Here is a 20,776-nt window from a genome sequence, read left to right as displayed (position 1 = left end):
GAACTAGCTCTTGTAGATCAAGCTGGCCCTGAACTCACAGAGATCCACCTGCCTCTGCCTCCCAAGTGCTAGCATTAAAGGCGTGCACTCCCACCACCCAGCTAAAGATGTATTTTTTGTTTTTATTTATTTATTTATTTATTTATTTATTTATTTATTTATTTATTTATTTTGGTTTTTTGAGACACGGTTTCTCCATATAACAACCCTAGCTGTCCTGCAACTTACTCTGTAGACCAGGCTGGCCTTGACCTCACAAAGATCTACCTGCCTCTGCCTCTGAGTTCTGGGATTAAAGGCATATAGCAACCACCACCTGATGAGAAATTTTTAAGCTCTAAAGCTTACAGTATTCCATACAGAAAAACAAACAAACAAAGCCCAATTAAACAAAAATACCCAAAAGTCACCAATTTTTTTTAAACCTCTTATTAAAGTTGAAATGGAAGAAGCCAGTGTACTTCTTACTAGTGATGCCACAGAATAAGTTTTTATACCAGAGAATTATAGGCAGCCAGCAGGGCTAGGGGTGAGGATTTGAGAGGCTAAAGGGAGACCAATAAGAATTCATTATATACATTCATAAAATTAAGAGAACAAAATTTATTAATATAAAAGAAGACAAAACATCTACTAATTGTAATAAAAAAACAGTGTAGTTTCTCTAACTCCTAGCAAAGGGGAGCTTGCTCCCAAAGCACACAGAGTGGAATGTCTGCATTCTGTATTTGATTAAGCGTCCTAGCAAAGATGAGCTTGCTCACAAAGCACAGAGAGTGGAATGGCTGCATTCTGTATTTGATTAAGCGTCTTAGCAAAGGGGAACTTGCTCACAAAGCACAGAGAGTGGAATGGCTGCATTCTGTATTTGATAAATGTCCTACTCCAGGAAGCTGGAAGGCTTCAGAAAGAGGCACTGATCTAGGCTCTTTGCTATTGAACAGCTGTCTCCAAAATCAAGCCAAAAGCTACATGTTTATTTTTTTTTATATTGCATGCTCATGGCACCCATGTATTTATCTAAAGCACATGACAAAGACGGTCAGAGATGTTAAGACAGCCCAGCTACGTGTGGCGGTTACTGCTCAGAAGCCCTAAGGCGCTGCTTGAAATGTTTCTTTACCAAGTTGTTAAAAATCATGTGGGTCTGGTGCTTTCCGTGTGGTCCAACTGTGAGCGTGGAGATGCATCTCCTCTTGAATTCTCTTGAAGGATGAGTCTCTTTCTTATATATGTCTAGAATTATTGCCATTGTCATGTGGCACTCAGGATTTACTGACTTGAGAGAAATTACTGTAATATATAACAATTATAATGAATGATAAGTATTAAAATATGAAGACTAATTTAAGATACTTTTAGGACATTATTAATTATTCATACTGGATCTTCAGTTTTTGGTTAGCATTTTTGCATTCACCATAATATTATATAGTTTGAAGGAAAAAATTTAGAACATAATGATTACCTTTGAAGAAGTTTAATTTTATATGGATGTCAATAACACAAGAAGGCAGAAGAAAGTGAGGTAAGATCCTGTAATAATAAGTAAAGACATTTTAAAGTAATTAAATGTTTAAGAAAGCTTCTTTTTACATTGGGAGGCCAAGGCACTAAGACCTGTGATTGACATTTGCCAGTATTCTCAGGTGTTAATGCAATGAGCTAACAGGGTAGAGAGATTTATTGTCTGTAGTGCTCTCTCCTGAAAAGGAACCATGACAGTCTTCTTCTGGGACTCTGGCCACTGTCACAGAGGAAAGCCCGTTGTTCCTGAGGACTCTCAGGTTAAGGTGGTGGCTTAATCAGGAAAAGCAGTAGACAGATTCAGTTGTACACCTACTTAACACAAGGTCAGAGAACACATACTCAAAAGCAGATGGTAGGAGCACTTCTGAGCATGCCCAGTTGAGTATTGTACTGATCCAGGCTGATTTGGTTCCCTAACAATGCAGGTCAGTGTCTCAAGGGTTGTGCTGGTTTTCCTCGGGTTTCTCCGGAATGTTTCCACTGAAACAAAGCCAGAAGAGGACAATCGTGCTGGTTCTTTAACTCGGCGTTTGTTGCTGGTGGTGCCTGCATTCTTTGCTCAGTGGCTAGTGTTCGTGGGAAACAAAAGCGTTGCTGGAGCCTGTCTTCCTGTTTCCGAAAGTGTAACTGTGTTAACCTTGAGACAGTTCTTTCCGCAGCAGGATGAGAGACCGATTCCAGGATGTGATGAATCTCTCAAGCATGCTTTCTTGTGTTTTCTTCCTAGAGAGAAATACAAGAGCTCCAGGTGTGGTATACCAAGCTCAGAGGACCATCGGAGAGGCTTCATTTCAAACAACTGGACTCTCTATGGGTAGTCTTAAAATTGATTCCTCCGTTTGGGGCATTACAATAGTAAAAAGGAACAAATGTGATCGATGAATTAAAAGGGAAGTTGATTTTATGACAGCAGGGCGGTAGAGATAAACATCTCTCCATATTTTTCTTAAACAGAAATCCTGAGTAAGGTGTGAAAACTTTGTGTATCCATAGCTGTATTAGTGCTTGTTTATATTGGTGGATGTGTGCACTGCTGTCTGGCCGCCCAAGTGAGAGATGTAGGTCTCCTTTGAGATTGTTTCCCTCCGTCCTGGTCTGTCCCCTTGGCAGTTGGCTGTAGGCAGTTCTGCCCTCTGTGTTTTCTCTTATTTGCCATTGTTTCTTGTTCTCCCCACTGCCTGTCTCCACTCTTCATTATGCCTCATTGTTCAGGAACTGCCCACCGTTTCAACAGACTCCAGTCTGAATCTCAGGGCAAGCCATGGCCCTGCTGCTAGAGCGATGTGCCCGGAGTCCTTGGTTTGGAAGGCATCACCAATCTTCCCCATCAGTTCACATTCCCCACGTGACCATCACTGTCCTGTCATGTGACCACCACTGTCCTCTCAGGCGCTGGAAGATAGCTTTCCCTTCCCGAGGCAGATGTCAGTAGTTGGCCTCTCCTCACAGAGAGTAAACTCCTAAAATGGCTTCCATCGTATCTCTGAAGATATGTCAGCTCAAGTGTCCATTTCTTTGAAGCCTTGCTCACCTGACCCAGTGCAGGACTCTATGTGGATCTCATTAAATACCCCATAACCCTCCCCCAGAACTTTGGTTACCTTGAGATTGGGGCTCTGCCTTGTTTTAGTCCAGAGGTGTTTGATCCTTGTAGTTCCCCAGGGAAGGTTGCAAAGAGTGAACTGGCCCAAGCAAGCATATTACATCATCAAACTGACTTTATTGGCTGCGTTTTTAATAATAATGTTCTGACAATTAGCTAGTCAGGATCAGTAATTAAATACCCATTAGAACACTCTCTACTTGTATAATAATTTGCTAGAAATCATATAATGTGATTGACTTCCCCCATAGGAATGTTATCTGGCATTAATCCCGAGCCAGAACGTGGCACTGGATATCCATGGTTCTGCATCTTTTTACCCTTAAAGCCAAGAAATAATGCTAAACCCTTTAGTTCAGTGTAGATAAAAACTCATTAAAGTTTGAAAGACGAGCTCAAGCTCAGTGCCCACGTTAGTTGTGCGGGATTCTAATGTTTCCAGAAGGCAGTGCCTATTACAGGAACTGGGCTCTAGAGAGAGTTTCCTCTGACCATACACTGAAGCAAGCTAAGCAAGCCCTTTTTACACATCTGGTCTGATTCTCACAACAGCCCTCAGAGATATGTGTCCGGAGCCTTGAGATGAAAATCTTAGAAAGACTGCATCGCTAGAGTCATACATGTGACCTAAACCTAGCCTGGTCATTGAAGCTAAAACTGAGAGTACAATGCACAGGTTTTGGTTCTTCGCTCTCGAGTGTGCGAGGTTCCTAGTGCTCACCAGCCGAGCTGTCTGGGAGCTTTTGTGCCTTCTTGTCTGTTAGTGAAGCTCTGGAAGAAACACGCAGCCTCTGAGTTGCATTAATCAAACCAACGTGAGCTTCAAGGAGTTTGCAGTCCAACAGAGGAGGCAGTTGACTGATAGAGACTTCCAGCCATCTTGGCCTTTCCCCTTTTCTGTTGGAACTTCTTTTCTACAAAATATCATCTACACCCTCTTGTAAAACACCCTTAGAAAGTGCCGAGGGCCTTAGCATTGCTGTGTCTTCCCTCATGTGTTTAGGAAGCTCTAGCAGAATGACTGTCTAAGCTTGCTTCTTTCAAAGCTGTCCCCATGCCCACGCACCTGAGGTTTCTAGCACCTGGCCATGAACGTGGGGCTGTCTTCTTTTTCAGCTCCTCGACAGCAGTGGCAGTTTTGCCTTGGAACTGCAGGAGGATGAGCTGGTGACACTCACCACTCTCACCACAGGACACAAGGGCAGCTACCCTCCGCCTCCCAAGTCGCGGCCCTTCCCGAGAAGCTATAAGGATGATTTCAACGTTGGTGAGTGCTCTCTAACCTGCCTCACCTGCCATCCATCCTCTGCAGAGCAGAGCACTGTCTTCTCGTCAGACTGCATGAATGACAGATAGCATGATGTCCAAAGTCCTGATGTCCCTTTCAGCCCTTTGAGTTTCACCTGGTTAAAAGATAGCTAATGTTTTCAGTTCTTTGAGGCAAAGTTGTATTTTTCAGTTCCAGAAAAAGATGCAGAAGTCATTGTGAGGAGGAAGGTTATAATTCTAAGCCCTTTTGGGTGAAGCATAAGATGATAGCTGGGTACCGCCTCCTTGACCCGCCCTACGTGTTTCTCTCATGTGGAGGCTAAATCACAGTGCCAGGGAACTGAGTGCCTAAGGGCAGCCATGCTAGAGTTAGGGGCTTCAACTCATTGCTTGCTGGAGTTTAACCCTTGCATCTTCAGGAGGGTCTGCCCTGATGTGATTGGAGAAGCCTTGGAGGATGGGCCTTTGGGAAACCATCTGAAAGCATACGCGTGCTCATTGTGCTTGCATCTCTAGAGGACCAGCAAGCAGCGGCATTTGCTTACCAAGCAGTAGTGGTTGGTGGGCCTGAAAGCTTCAAAGTTGAGTCCAGTAGCTCTATAATCTGCCTCCAAAACTGACGGCTGTCGATGTACAGTGTCCAGATGTACAGCGTGATGTACCCTCATCCTCCTGTAGAGGGCAGCACTGCTTGTTCCACCCAACATGGAGACTCCCGCCTGTGCCGCTCACTGCTGGGTCTCACATTCCTGTGGCAGGGCATGAATGTTCAGCTGCTTGACATAGAAAGGCCTTTGGGCTCTGGTACTGGCATCTCCAAATATCTCACACACACACACACACACACACACACACACACACACACACACACGTCTTTAGGTCTAAATATTGGTAGGTTTTAAGTATTATTTATATTTTAAAAATCACTGGAAAGTGTCTCACAATATTCCACAGATATCAGACAGGAGGACACTGGTAAGGGGTTGATGCTTGGCCGCTGAAACACTAAGCAGAAGATTTGTTGTGTTCTGAACAGATTACCCATTTTTTAGCGAAGCTCCGAACTTTGCTGATCAGACCGGCGTGTTTGAGTACTACATAAATAACGAAGACCCCGGACAGCATCGCTTCACACTGCGCCAAGTTCTCAATCAACGACCTATCACCTGGGCTGCGGACGCTTCCAGCACCATCAGCATTATAGGCGATTACCACTGGTGTGTGAGAGAGATGCTCTCAGTGTCTAACCTCCTGATCTGGGTCCATTCTGAGTGACGAGCTTGTGGTAGTCCTCATGTCAAGAAGCTACTAGGCAGGTCATGGTTGTGTGAACTCGAATGACCTCAGACTATTCCAGGTTGATAATAACTTTAGTGAGATAAATTTAACTTTAAAGGAAGAATTGAGAATACTTGGGACTTGATTATATAATAAATAATATAATATATTATAATTACAATTTAATGCTTACTTGCAGACCTTGTGATTTGAAGTTTATCAGAGTTTATTTGTTGAGCTGGTGTTGCCACCTGCTGGACAAACAGTAGAATTCCACCTAAGCTAAGTCTAGGAAGCTACTTAAAAAGCAATCCTAAACATCCAAACCTTTCTTTAGATATATATTAAACACACAAGTTATATTTTTTTTGCCAGTTAAAATGCAATTTACAAAACTCGTACCTTCACCTTTAATTTAGTTATGGAATTTTAGGGTGCTGACTTACTGTTTTGCCTGCTTTAGGTAATATTTTTTACTTTTCTCATTACACACCTACAAATTCTCTCTCTCTCTCTCTGTCTCTCAGTCTCTCTGTCTCTCTCTGTCTCTCTCTGTCTCTGTGTCTCTCTCATTTCTCCTCTTTCTTTCTCTCTCCTTTTCTCCTCTCTCTCCTCTCCCCTCCTGCCACTCCTCCCCTATGTGGTAAAGTTCAGCTGGGAACAATTCACTTCAGAAGGAGCTTTGTGAAATGTGAAGGACACACAGCTCTGGACGCCATTCCCTCGCACCTTGTTTCCCAGATAGATGCCCTGGTACCCTGGAACCCTGGTACCCTTAGTCTTGCTTTTGCTAAATCAGTGATGTGCACACTCTCCTTCCTCTTTGCTGTTAGGTGTTTAGTATGAAGTGGGTTGTTTTCAGGGAAGATGTTTTGAAATGGGAGAGTTGTGTCAGAGGGAAAGAGCTGTACCTGGTAACATGTTTCAAAGGAAACCAACAGAGAGGAGAGCTATTGTAAGAGCTCTGATATTTTCTGTATGGCAGAATCTTTCCCTTCCCTTGATAGCCCCATGGACCAGTGAGCCTATAACCAGTGCTTTGCTGCATCCATACAGGTCTCAGGCAGACATCCTATGCAGGGTAAAATGCTTCTCAAAGTGGTGTTTGTGGGCCAGCATCATCACAGTACCTGGGAAGTCTTATTCAAGGGCCCACCTCAGACCTACTGAATTAGTACAGTGGAGATGATACCATTCTGCTGAGTTAGCAAACCCTCTGTTATATCTCTGAGGTCCTGATTCAGAATCAATATAAAATACTATTTTCATTGCTTTGAGGTTTATTTGATGTATATATGGGTGTTTTGCCTCTGTATATGTCTGTGTGCCCTGTGTGTGTTTTGCTGGCAAAGCCCAGGAGAAGGCATCGACTCTCCTGAAACTGGAGGTGCAGACAGCCGTGAGCTGCTGTCTGAGTGCTGGGAACTGAGCCAGGGCCATCCGGTGGGGCCGCTCCAGCCCTCAGATCGACTGTCCTTTTAGAGGCGGAATTTAGTCAGATCTTTAAGGAAGTTAAAGTTCTTTAATCTTGATAGATTGAAACGTACAATTGGCCTCAGAGTAGTTAAGACACCCCTGGCATGGGCTGCCTGCTGTGTTGGTGATGGAAATGTAGGTAAATCTTTCTATTCAGACTCACTAGAAACTTTGCCTTTATGCACTGTGAAAGTGCCTCATTCATTGTCACACTACACGATGACAAACTGCTTTAGTATAGAAAGGCAAGTAGCATAGCGTTCCAGTGCCTAAAACTAGTAAACACTGTCCACCAACCCACTGAAAGAATCAACAAAGTTGGTTCGCTTAATCGTGTAAAACTTGAAACAGCCGTTAGTGAGGATTCTTGAAGTCCATCCTCACTACCCGTTCAGACAGAGCCAGTTACTCTCTCAACTGAGGACGGGAGACATTTGCTATGAAGTGCTTGTTACCGCTGGGTTGGTACCATGAATGCAGAGGTAACTGACTCTTTGATCCTGCAGGACCAACATGACTGTGCAGTGTGATGTCTACATAGAGACCCCTCAGAGAGGGGGTGTGTTCATCGCTGGAAGGGTGACCAAAGGGGGCATTTTGGTGAGGACGGCCACAGGAGTTTTCTTCTGGATTTTCGCAAACGGATCTTACAGAGTCACAGCTGACCTGGGTAAATGACACATCTCAACGGATCAGGACTTACTTGGAGCCTGTGTGTCTAGGGGGAAGAATTTCAGCGTGTGTCAAGTCCAGAGCCATTCGGAATCACAGCTATTCACTTAGTGTGGAGGAGTGCAGCTCAGCAATGAGAAGGAACAGTAGGAAGGGTTGTGCACTCAGGGGTGAGCAGCGCTGTGAGGGTGAGCTTGTGAGGACCCGGGTGGGGCAGTGATGGAGGGAGAACACACTGGGGAGCCTCTCAGAAGACTGGAAGTATTGGTGCTTATGGAAATCAAGGGGCAGGCTGAGCCTCTTAGCAAAGAGACTTCTATCCCCTAATACATGGAACGCTGGGAAGGAGTTTGCCTTTTCTCTCTGGCATCTGTCTAGGCAGCAATGGCCTATGCGGAACAGCTCTTGATGCCGAGTGGGGGCCTAGGTGCTCGTTGACACTGGATTGCACTTAGGTCACACAGCTGCAGTGACATAAGGTCTTGTGGTGGTAACTTCTTAATTCTCAATCTCTTGACTTAGCACATTAGTGACATTTTTTATTTTATAATTTTCTGCTCTTTGTTCCGACTCTGGAAATAAAATAATAGTGAGTAGCAGGTGGTAAGGTTATTGTCAGAGTGTGGCCCATCTAGGAGGTACCTCATTGATACATGGATTGCTTGTCCCCAAGTCCCCGAAACCAGTTAGTGGTGGAGCCAGAACTAGGAATTTCAACCTGCATTTCAACTAGGAACTACCCACTGCTGTAGTTCAAAGTCACCTCTTAATGTCCAACCCTTGGTTTCTTCTAGACATTCAAATGCCCTAAGTGGAAAGCTAGTTTATTCGATTCTCTCTCTGTTGTATTGATGCTGTTTTCATGGAAGCGTATCTACTAGCTGATAGTCTCCAGTAGCCTTGGACTGCTCCATTCAGATATAAGTGTATCTGTGGGTTTACATGCTGATATGTAAGACATGGTTGGTTTTTTAAGTTTATCTCATTTGTTTTGCTGTGAGTGCACGTATGTTTTGTGGTGTAGAATCCACTCTCAGAACAGGCTTGTGTAGTGTGTAGCCGAATGAGGAATTCTCCTTGGAAGTCACTTACAGATCCGGAAATGAAGGGACCGTGCTTCCCTAAGGCAGACTTAACTACATACAGGTGCCATTTCTGAAGCTCATGGAGTTGTATGACCCTGAGATTTAGGTTTTACATGTAGCCCAGCTGAGAGATTGTTTTGTGTTACAGGTGGATGGATCACATATACTTCAGGACGCGCTGACATTACAGCGAAAAGATGGTATACACTCCGCCTAAGCATTAAGGTAAGTATTGCGGACAAGAAAGAGTGAAAAATAAAATGTGTAGCTTTCTAGAGTTTTCTGTTAGAAAACAAGTAGAAGGGTAGAAACGATGAAACGGGGGAGTCTGCTGTGGAGTCATTAAAGCCTACGTCCAGAGATGGAGTGCTGTGTCAGAGAGACCCAGAAGCTGACTTTTTAGACCCTTTTTTCTTTTAACTTGTTGTTTTTTTGTCTTTTAGATTGAGGCGTAATTGGTTAAGTGAGCAGCTGAACTAGCTGTTCTCGGTGTTCTTGAACCAAGAGTGTAAATAGAACCCGCCAGAGTAGCAAAGCCATAGAAGCTTATCCCTGCTGGTCTATGTGAGAGATGATCCTGGAGTGATCATGGGAGAAAGGAAGTCTAAGCATCAGCATCAGTATCCTTGGTTGATCATGCGGTGCTGGCTGACAGTGCTCCTGAAGGATGCTGTGTGGGAAAGTGTCTTCCCTAGTAGCATCAGCATCCTTGGTTGATCACACGGTGCTGGCTGACAGTGCTCCTGAAGGATGCTGTGTGGGAAAGTGTCTTCCCTAGTAGCATCAGCATCCTTGGTTGATCACACGGTGCTGGCTGACAGTGCTCCTGAAGGATGCTGTGTGGGAAAGTGTCTTCCCTAGTAGCATTAGCATCCTTGGTTGATCTGATAGTGCTCCCGAAGGATGCTGTGTGGGAAAGTGTCTCTTCCCTAGTGGTCCTTTCATACCTTCGCTTAGGTTGTAAATAGAAATTAAAATTGAGACTGAAAAAACTTAAAATGTTTCACTTGGTATCCATTCAACCACTGGAAATGAGAATTCTGATTTTTAAGCCCTTTATTAGTAGACTTGAGGATCTAGTTAGGTTGTGGTTAGTTTATTTGATCATACCATTCTTAATGGCATAATTGGTTTTAGTTGTTCTTTGATAGACTGATCCCAAACATAGTTCCTGAATGTTTATGTGGTGTGATTGGTGGAGACGAGCATTTACAAGAAAAATTGCATTTATTTCTTTTTAATTGCAATTTATTTTTAAATTATTTTTGAGAATTTCCTAGTGTAGTTTGGTATATTCACCACCCATCTCCTACCAGATCTAACCTCTTCCCTACCCACATGACTTTGTGTCCTCTTTTTTTTTTTTAATCTATCACATCTAATTTACATTGCCCACATCCTCTTGGGTGTGTGACTATCCCTTCGAGCATGTTCTATCTTCCAGGGGCCACATGCTTTAAGAAAACTTAAGCTTCCTCTCAGTGTGGTTGTCAGTTGCCAGTTGCTCCTCGGCCTGGGACGGGAGGGACCTCATACCCACCTCTTCTCTCCACATTGGTAGTTCGTCTGGTGTGAGCTTACACAGGGCTCATGCATGCTGTCACAGTTGCTGTGAGTTCATAATCCAGATGTCCTGCTGTGTCCAGAAAACCATTTTCCTGTAGTCACCCATTGTATCTGGCCCTTATAAACCCCTGTCTCCTCTTATACATGATCCCTGAGCCTTGGGAGGATGGGTGTGATGTAGGTGTCCTGTTTAGGATGGAACATTCTCTACAATTAGCCCAGTTGTGAGTCTCTGTGTTAATCACCATCTGCTGCAAAAGAAAGCTTCTTGGATGAGGGTTGAAAGCTGCATTAGTCTATAGGCTTAAGTCACTAAGAGTTGGCGTAGTATTATGTTCGTTAAGGGGAATAATAGCGGTGGTGGGATCTCTCCTGGATCCTATGACCTGATAATAGTGCCAGGTAGGTAAGAGAGAAACACTAAAAGGGCTATTCCTAAGTTTAATTCTGCCACCAATGTTTTTTTTTTTTTGAGACTTGGGACAGACCAATTAACTTCTGCCATTCTCTGAATTGGAATTAGCTACCTTCTAGATTAGTCATGCTAGATGAAGGACTTCATACTCAGGACTGGGCAAGCATTTGACCTGAAGAGCCAGATGGGAGATAGTGGGGCTTGTGGTCCATGTGCTCTGTGCTCCAGCCACTCAACTCTGGAGTTGTCATGAGATAGCCATGGCAGACAAGAGGTGAATGATTAGTGTGCCCACATGCCAATCAAAGTTCACTGTGGAAATAGGTGGCTGGCTGGGCCTTGGTTTACTGAGCTCTGTTCTAAGTCAGTAACTTGGAAATGAGTACAGGCATAGTTATGAAGAAATAATGACCCCCTTGCTCTGGCTTCCTAGTCATGGTAGTTAGAGAAGACTGTGCCAAGTGGGCCATGCTTGAGTTTAGACGTGGATGAGACTGAGAACAAGCTAAGTAGCCCTCATAGCTGGTTCAGAAGGTGGCTGGTCTAGCCTTGTCTAGGGAGCATCTGGGAAGCCAGAATGGCTGGAGCCTGGGGAGTGGGACCAGGAGGCACTGTGGCCCCGTAGGACAGGCCATATGTCTAATATGATTTGTGTATGTGTGTCCCTTGGCCCAGGGCTAATGGCCACTGCTCTAGAAGTGGCAGGGGGTGTCCAGGAGTGCCTTTGAGAGGGAGACAGCTGTGCACTTGTGTAGCCAGAGGCGTATGGATTCACACTGGGCCCTAGGTGACTTGGATTTGTTTCCTGGATCCTCTGGAGCCTTCAACATAAAATCTTACTCAGCTCAACTCTCAATGTCTTCATCTATAAAATTAAAGAGTAATGCATTATAATTTTGAGACAGAAATATTGGTGCTGGGTTTTAGCCTAATAGTTGGCCTCTCCAGCACTTTCTCTTTTGAAAGTAGCTTATTTTAGGTGGCTAGCTGTGCCTTTGAGTGTGTGTTCATAGTGTGCTGCAGCAGAGGCAATAAAGGGTGAAATTTACAATTTACCGTGTGCCAGACAGTAAGGGAAATGTAATGGCCACTTTCTGAGAAAGACACACTTGATTTCTTCCCCTCATTACCAGTAAATCACACCTCTGTGCACTTTCCTTCCTCCCCCAGCACTTCACCCCACGGTTCAGTTTAACTACTGCTCTTCTGACCTAAGAGTAGCCCTTCCATATGGCTTTGTAGTGACATGCTCCTCGTGGGCACAAAAGAGCAAAAGGAAGGCTAATTCCTTCTCTGGCTGGGTGCACAGTCCTTAATTGAGACCTTAAGCACAGAGCAGTTTGCAGCAGGCGTTTGGGCTCAGCAAACTCCGGAGGCATCTCCCTTGGCCAAAGTGCCCATGTGTGCAACTGCAGTGCTGTTTTAGTGGCCTTTTGTCTGAAGCTTTGTAATAATGCTATAAAAATATTACGGCCTTGTTTTGAGGTTTGGTTTTGGGTGGAATATCAGGAAATATCGAGGTTTAATGTATTTTGGGAACTGTTTAAACAGGTACCTTTTATTCTTTCAGAAAAATTTTGATATATTTTAGACTTTTTCTCAAACACATGAAATTGTATTTTACAGTTGTAGATCTTGAATGAGAGAGATGTTTGTTACACTAAGTATGTGAGCTACATTCTTAAATGGACTTCAGAGGGCATATCCACTTTTTCACGGGACACCTTTCTCTCTCCTGCAGGGTTATTTCGCCTCTGGCATGTTGGACGGCAAGGTCCTGTGGGAAAACGTCCCTGTGAAATACTCAGGGAACGGCTGGGCTGCGATCGGAACGCACACCTTCGAGTTTGCGCAGTTTGACAACTTCCACGTGGAAGCGGCTCACTAGTACTCACAGGGCCTCAAGATGCTATTTGGATTTTCTATTTTTGATTTAGATTCAGAGCCAGTTTTGATGGACCTATATGTGAGCCTTTCAGGCTAGCAATAATGAAGAGTATATAGGGAAGATGGCACACGGTTGCCAGATCCTGTGAAAGATTTAATTAGAATGAATTCTGGAAGGAATGTGGATGTCTTTGGCATTGCCTGCGGTAGCCTTAACACTGTTGGTCCCATCCTTCAGGAGTGGTTTGGGTGGTACCTGCCTTGTAGTCTTGGCGCTGATACCTTGGTAGCTCTCTCCATACTGTTTGTAAATGATCATGCAGATGGCCGGGACCTGAGAACCACAGGTGGTTTGTGTCTAAGTGAGTGGAGGCATCCTTAGAAGATGCTGGTGCTTAAGAGGAGGCTGATGAACCCTTCAGTGCACACTTTACCATGCTGTCCTCTCTCTCAGAAACACACACACCCTCTCTCCCTCACGTGCCCCTCTCCCTCCCTCCTCCCTCCTTCTCTCTCTGCCTTCCTCCCCCCATAATGGAATTGGTGGGATGATTTGAAAAATACCTCATTAATAAACTAACTCCAAAGCCATTTTTGCAGTAATAAAAGTAATCAGAGTAAATTGGGTTGTTTGTATTCTTTCATTATCTACTTCTGGCTTTTGACTCTTATCACCCTTATAACTGTCTTGAGAATTTCCTCCTCATCTCTTCTGCCCTTTACAGTATGTCCTCACAGGTGCCTCCGGAAACAGCCGAGCACTAATGAATGCCATCACCTCTCTCTGTGTGGCAGGAGGGTACGCTTAGCCTTTTACTAGCTTACTAAATCGGGTCATGTCCTAGTGTTTTATGGATAGGTGCACTTAGTATGTTCCTACTGTGTATATTTAAGTGTTGGTAAGCATTAATGTAACTCTTAGAACCAAATCAGTTTTTCATGTGGATAAAGAGAACTCTGGAATTCTTTATAAGGAAAAATTACTCATTGAATTAATTCCACTACATGGGAATTTGTGTCAGTCTAACACTGGTAGAACTAGAAGGAGGTTTTGTGTTGCTTTTAAAAACTTGAAGATAATTGCCAGGATAATTCAGATTAAAGAAAAATATATTTAAACCAAGTCTAAATGATTTATAATTTATATTTTTAAATATTTTTGAAAACTAATAATATTCTATTATATATAATAGAATATTCCCATTTGAAGTGTGTAGTTTGTTTTGATAAGGTAAATATTCCTTTGTAACCAGCACTGCGATGACGCCATCCACTATCTCCATCACCTTGGAGGGCTTTCTGTTACACCCGCAGAAGCACTCTGCTTCTGTTGCTAAACATATGTTTGTTATGGAGTGACATGATGTGCAATGCAGCCTTTAGAATGGTTGCTTTCCATCAGCATAAGGCTGTGAAATTTGTCCAGGTTATCACTTGCCGAAGTGGTCGGCTCCTTCCTATTTCTGAAGAGAACTCCACTGAATGGCTATGCCACTGTTTGGTTTTCCATCTTCTATTTTAATGAGATGAAAAGTAAAACTCATGACAGCATTTACATACAAGTCTTGGGACTATTCATTTATTTCTTTTGGATTAACTGGGGAGAAAGGTTACTGGCTCTTATGTTAAGATACGTTTAACTTCATAAGAAACTACCTGCTGTTCCCAAAATGATCTCATGATGTTACACTTCCGTGATGATCACCAGTGTTAATGCACCAATGACAGCATCCTTGCAACACTGTGTAGTGCATCTGGATAGATGAAGATCTCTGCACACACGCTCCTGTCATCTGTGGCTCCAGGGCTTTTGCTTCTTTCCCAGTTTCTGCTGTCTTGAGCTCACTGGAACTTTCAGTTACAGCTTTGAGGAGTGCTCAGAGCATCCATCCCTGCCTCATTCCCAATCTTAGGGAAAATGTCTTCCACTCTTAGCGTGATCTTCTAAGAAGGTGGTTTCTTTCCCCCTCCTCCTGTCTTTTTTGTTTTTAGATCTCTTGTGTAATGCTGTTGGTGCATAAGTGCAGATCTCTCTTCAAAGGCGGTAATAGTTTATTCTTGAGCAAAATGTGAGTGACTACAGCCCAGGAACATGGATTTAGGTTATCCCAAATCCCATGTTCCTGTGTGGTAGCAATTTCTTATAGTAATAGAACAACAGCAGTCATCAACCAAGGCACTGTTAAAGATAATTGGTGGCAACATCAGTAGATGGGTTACAGCAAGGTGGGGAAGTTCTCAGATATGGGCCTGAGCTGCTATCTGATGACATTCTTTGTCTGGGTTGGTGGAATTTAGAGGTCCATTCATACAACCTCATAGGGTTTAAATTTGATCATCACAGGGATCTGGTTTGAGGACGCTGGCTACTGCTCTGCCACCGATATTAAGCCAGACCCATGACTCGTGGTGAGCATTTGCAAGCGAAGATGAACGGACTAAAGGGTAAACTGTGTGACTCAATGGGACACACTGCAGTTTCCAAGGCAAGATCTCTCTCTCTCTCTCTCTCTCTCTCTCTCTCTCTCTCCCTCCCTCCCTCCCTCCCTCCCTCCCTCCTTTGTTTGGTTTTGGCGGGGATGGGGAGATAAATGGGATTAGAATACATAATGTGGAATTCACAAAAAGTTAAAGAAATAATAGAGAGGCCTGTTGGGGTAAAAATAGCCCAAGATAATTTGGCTCCAGACCTGAATATTCCAGCTTTCCATAGTTACTAAAATTCTAGACCATCAATCTACTTTGGAGAATCTTTAACATAGGTGCTATTAATCTGGAAACTTTAGTTTTAATGTCTTATAAATAATCTGATAACTTCTCAAGAAAATCTCTCTTGGCAAGTCCATGACCCCTCTTGGGCGTGTGCTCTCATTTTCTCAAGATCCTCACTGTCTTTCCAAATGGCAGTATTTAAAATCTATGTTATAGGCACTGGAAAGATGGCTCAGAGGTTAAGGATGCTTACCACTCTTGCACATGGATTGAGTTTGGTTCCTCGTACCCATATCAGGGGCCTTACAACCGCCTATAATTCCAGTACCAGGGGACCCAAGACCTCTGACCTCTTCAGGCTCCTCAATTTATGTGCATGGACCCCCACACAGGCCCAGAAGGGGTGAAGTGAGTGACTCTCAGGGCTTTGGGAAGACTTCCGGAGCAGGAAGATGGCCCTCTTACATTGCATCAACTCAGCCCATCTCCATTGCTTCACGTTTAATTAATGGCAGAAAGTTATCTGGCCCTCCGGGATGGCATTATTTCTTTTTATGAAACTTTACAAATCTCTGCCTTTTGGGAACCAGCATGTTCTAGTGAAAGACTGTAAATTCTTGCTGTACCACCCACACTATTTTTAGCAGTGAATGGATTGTTCCCTTTCTTAGCGCCTTGAAATAATATCAGCAGGCACTTATTGAGAATTAGGCCTTAAGCTCCTTGGAAACGGGGATTAAGTTTGATTCCGTGCAGAGCCATATCTGCAGTATCTAGTATAGGCCCTGATAATTAATGCAGAGGTGACGAATAAGTAGCTGTTGGGAGGTATCTTAGTTGCTATTCTATTGCTGCGAGGAGACAGCGTGAGCTAGGCAACTTATAAAGGAAAGCATTTAATTGAGGCTTTATTTAACATTTTCAGAGGGTAAGTCCAGCATGTCAACTGGCAAGCAGGCATGATGCTAGAGCAATAGCTGAGAGCTTATCTCTGGTCCATAGGGGAGAGGCAGAGAGAGGGAGAGGAAGATGGCCTGGTATAGGCTTTGGAAACCTCAAAGCCCACCCCCAGTGACACCTCTTCCAAGTAGGCTGAATTTTCTCTAACAAGGCCACACCTCCTAATCTTTCCTTTAAAAAAAAAAGGCCACCATCTAGGGACCAAGGAATGAAGCATTCAAATATATAAAACATCCAAATATATAAGCCTTTGAAGGCCATCCTTAAACTACTACTGTAGGGAAGATGGAGTATTTGTGAGGGATGGATATCTTGTGTTAAATCTCATGAGTTACATTATTTCAGATCCTGTAATGTTTGCAACTAAAACTCACAGGATGTCAGAGAGTGCTAGCGCCTGACTCCTTCCTGGATTACCAGGGAAGCTGAGAATTGCCACCAATTACCATATGAAATGTATAAAACTATGTGTGTGTGTGTGTGTGTGTGTGTGTATGTGTTTGCACATGCATGTGTATGCACAGGCCTATGAAGGTCAGAGTCTTCATCACTATTCTCCTTATTGTTTGAGACAGGTTCTCTCTGAACCCGGAGCTCGTTGGTTTATCTGGGCTGTCTTGCCAGCAGTCTTAGGGACTTTGTGCCTTGGCCTTCCCAGTGCTGGGATTACAGCTGTGTTCTGCTGCCCCCGGATTTTTAGCTGCTGCTGGGGATCTGAATTCAGGACCTCATATTTACATTGCAAGTACTTTACTGACAGCAAATTCCCTAGCCCAAATAGGGGTAGTTTTCAAAGTCTGTCTGGCTAGTTGGCATGTGATTAAGAACAAAAAATAATTATGCTTACAAACAATTTGAGAAAATAAAAAAGCTGATGTTAATTTAAAGAGAGATACTTGGATATTTGGGGGGAAGAATGAGGTGATTCTGAGTGATTAACAGTTCATCAAAACAGCTTCCACTTACCTTTGTGGAGATGTTGCTCTTCTGAGCCATATATTCATCTTAAAAAATGCTGTCTAAATGTATTATAGGTCCTGAATAGGAGATATATATTCTCCCAGGATTGGACTGATTTCCACGGTTCTAAAGCTTCCGAAGGAAGCCATGAAGTTTTTGCAAGGATGAAGAACAGAACTGGCTTTCTGTGCCTCTGGCACTGCCCTTCCATCTCCATCAGGAGAGATGTTTGGCATGGCTCTGTGCTTGTTTGCTTATGACTTGTTTCCTGAGCTCGGTTAAAAGCCTGTGTTAAGTCCTGAGACTGATCTAACCCTGTGTCTGGAGGGACTCCTTAAGCCATACCTATGGATCAAATAAATCTTTCAGTGGCAGACATGGGCTGGAATTTGTAACTGGATTCTGGCTCTGGCAACCCCTCAACATGCTGGTATTTGTGATCTCTGTTGAATTAATTCAGATAAGACCCCAGAGAGCAGAAGACAAGCAGGACAAAAGGAGTGGCCTTTCAAGGGCAAGAAAGGACAGTGGAGAGTGGCCATCGTGCCCCTTGTTAAGGTGGATTTTATGCTAATTTGTAAAATTTCAGGAACAGATGTGTTTAAGTGGGCAGGGGATTGATAGGTCTGTTTAGATTAAGAGAGGGGGAAACTAGTATGTCTTTGTTCCATAGCAGGGAGTCTCTGATAGTAATCGTATGAGCTTTGAGGAATTCCTATCTTCACCCAGGGCTGAAAATATGATTCACATCTCATTCTATTGATCAGTGATCAAAATTTGAGTTCCCGGTTTTATAATCTGAAGATTATAAAGAAGGGGAAATCCACCCTCAAACTTCCACGCCTGCTAACATCTGACTCACTATCTAATAGAGATTATGTGGCTATATTCCCGTAAGAGCTCTGATGTCTCCACACCCCAAACTCTGCTCTTGCCATATATATTTAGAATAGAGTCGCCATCAACTCTAAATGTACATTAAGCGTAACTGAGGAGACTTGATACCTGGGTTTGGCCCCAGAGAATCTGGTTGGTTGGTCTGGGGGAGAGTTTGAGGATTGATTCTTATTGTAAGCACTGCCTGTAATTCTGATGTGTAGTCAAGACTGAGAGCCATTCTTGTAGAAGCAGAAGGTGCTTCCAGAGGACATTTCTCACCCTTTACTTTCCTGGTGTCCTTCCTCACGTAACTGGGGTCTCTTGCTTCTGTGAGAAGGTGTTTTAATGACCCTCAAAGACTAGACCTAGCCATTTTAGAAGGTAAGTAAAGAAAACAGGCTATGAAACACAGAGTGTGATGTACTCAACAATGAATTTTCTTTTAAATTGTAAGTTAATTAGTCAAGGAAATAAATACTAAACAAACCTGGGCTAGAAACCTGGGCTAAAGGTCATTTTCCTATAACCGTTAAGCCCAGATATAGAATACCTGCCAACAAATGGCAAAATGAGCCCAAATGAGTACTTTTCTGTGAACAGATCTGAGTAGAACTATTTCAAAAGAAACGGAAGCAAGTGAAAATGACCAATTATCATGGAACAATAAAACATTTGCCGTCTGCCATAAAACATCAGGCAGAAACAGTTTCCAGTTGGGCAGTTTTGCTGACTAAGGAGCAGTCCTCGGGCAGTTTGTCAGAGCGAGAGAGAAGGGGCACCTCACAATGGTCTCGGGAAGCACACTCCTGGACATCGTGGGTGAGACATCAGCTGGCCATGCTAAGACTATCAATATGAAAAACTGCAAATAAAGGACAGACAAATAGAACTGAGCAGTGAATGAAATGATAGCTCCATGGCCAAGTGAAGTTCAGTGATACAAACCAAAGGTTGGTCCATAGTGGAAATCTCGTAATGTAATGCTCTGTGTTAACGAAATGGGCAAAGGAGGAGGAAAAGCTTGGATGTCAACAGATGTGGCCTAGGTGGCTGGTGAAAGTCAATATATGTGCTGGATAAATAGAAGGAATGATAGATCACATTCAGAAGAATTCCGTAAGTTGTTTTCAGCGTGCTAAAGCAGTAAAAGTCTAGAATCATTTTTCTCCAGAATGACTACTTTTTGAAAACTTGATTAACTTTGTTCTTTGACAATTTATGTACTCCTGTTTGCTTTTCAAAGCCACCCTCCCTTATCGCCTTCCCATCTCTGTTGTTTCTTGTCCTTCTCTGTACAGGCCCCTGTCCCACAGGCCTTTTGTTTGGCTTTGTGACTTTCTGTTGATACCAAGAAGTCCTCTCCACATTTATGATTGTATCCATAGACAGATACTACTCTTCATCCTTAATCCAAGAAGCTGATCTTACAGTGAACAGCGGTGAACACAGACACGTATGGTTCTTCGGAGGGCTGAGAATAGATGATGACTGAACCGTAAACAGGACATAGACATCCGTCCAAGCTCAGGCAACACTGCAAAAGGCAGAGCATAAGGAATTCTACAGCCAGAAGAGAGAACCATTCTTGTTGTTGCTGTTTTGTTTTGATTTTTGAAGCAGGGTTTCTCTGTAGCTTTGGAACCTGTCCTGGAACTAGCTCTGTAGACCAGGCTGGCCTCGAACTCACAGAGATCCACCTGTCTCTGCCTCCTGAGTGCTGGGATTAAAGGCGTGTGCCACCACCCGGCAAGAGAAACATTCTTAAAGTTAGAAATAAGCAAGGGCATGGCTTTTTTTTTTTACCAGATAGCAAGAAGAATAGAGAACCAGAAAAATAGTATTTATCTCCTGTGTGCCAAGTAAATCATCTAATCCTTCCAAACCCTGCAATACAGATACTATTTTTTCTATTTTACCAATAATAAAATAAAAACAGGAAAAAGTAGAATCCTATAGTCTCACAGCCCACAGGAGACAACATTGAGGCTCATGTGTCTGTTTAGACTTCCCTAGAAGAGAAGAAAATGATACTAGGAGACTTGAATGAAGAGAGACTGGCAGACAGTTTTGTAAAGAATGCATTTCTTCTGTTTGTGTATTTTTCTTTCTTTGTGCATATGTGTGTGTTCATGTGTATACATAAGCATGGACACACATACATGTGTGTGGTGTAGGAGTTCCCTCTGTTTATGTATTGCTTTCATTGGTTGAAGAAGCAAACTGCCTTGGCTTTTTGATAGGGCAGAACTTAAATAGGCAGAGTAGACAGAACAGAATGCTGGGAGGAAGAAGGGCAGAGTCGGGACGCCATGGTTCTCCTACCCGAGATGGATGCTGGTTAGACTCATTCTGGTAAGCCACAGTCAAGTGGCGATATACATTAATGGAGATAGATTAAACTAATATGTGAGAGTTAGCCAATAAGGGGCTGGAGATAATGGGCCAGGCAGTGATTTAATTAATACAATTTCTGTGTGATTATTT

General features: G+C 43.3%; 1 protein-coding gene across 2 annotated transcripts in view; it reads left to right on the top strand.

Moving 5' to 3' along the window:
* The window catches only part of Galc (galactosylceramidase), a 45,325-nt gene extending 31,922 nt beyond the window's left edge, over window positions 1–13,403 (top strand). For both annotated transcript variants that reach the window (XM_005343425.2, XM_026780563.1), the window contains exons 12-17: window positions 2,258–2,344; window positions 4,250–4,400; window positions 5,439–5,619; window positions 7,663–7,826; window positions 9,062–9,138; window positions 12,636–13,403. In XM_005343425.2, coding sequence (XP_005343482.1) covers window positions 2,258–2,344; window positions 4,250–4,400; window positions 5,439–5,619; window positions 7,663–7,826; window positions 9,062–9,138; window positions 12,636–12,782 — 807 coding nt within the window. In that variant the 3' untranslated portion in view covers window positions 12,783–13,403. The remainder of the gene's footprint in view (window positions 1–2,257; window positions 2,345–4,249; window positions 4,401–5,438; window positions 5,620–7,662; window positions 7,827–9,061; window positions 9,139–12,635) is intronic.
* The last annotated feature ends 7,373 nt before the right edge of the window (window positions 13,404–20,776 follow it).

The sequence above is a fragment of the Microtus ochrogaster genome, chromosome 1 (genome assembly GCF_000317375.1).
Source record: "Microtus ochrogaster isolate Prairie Vole_2 chromosome 1, MicOch1.0, whole genome shotgun sequence".
NCBI classification, from domain to species: domain Eukaryota; kingdom Metazoa; phylum Chordata; class Mammalia; order Rodentia; family Cricetidae; genus Microtus; species Microtus ochrogaster.
Note: the sequence above shows the minus strand (reverse complement) of the source record. Positions and strands in the feature narration are given on the sequence as shown.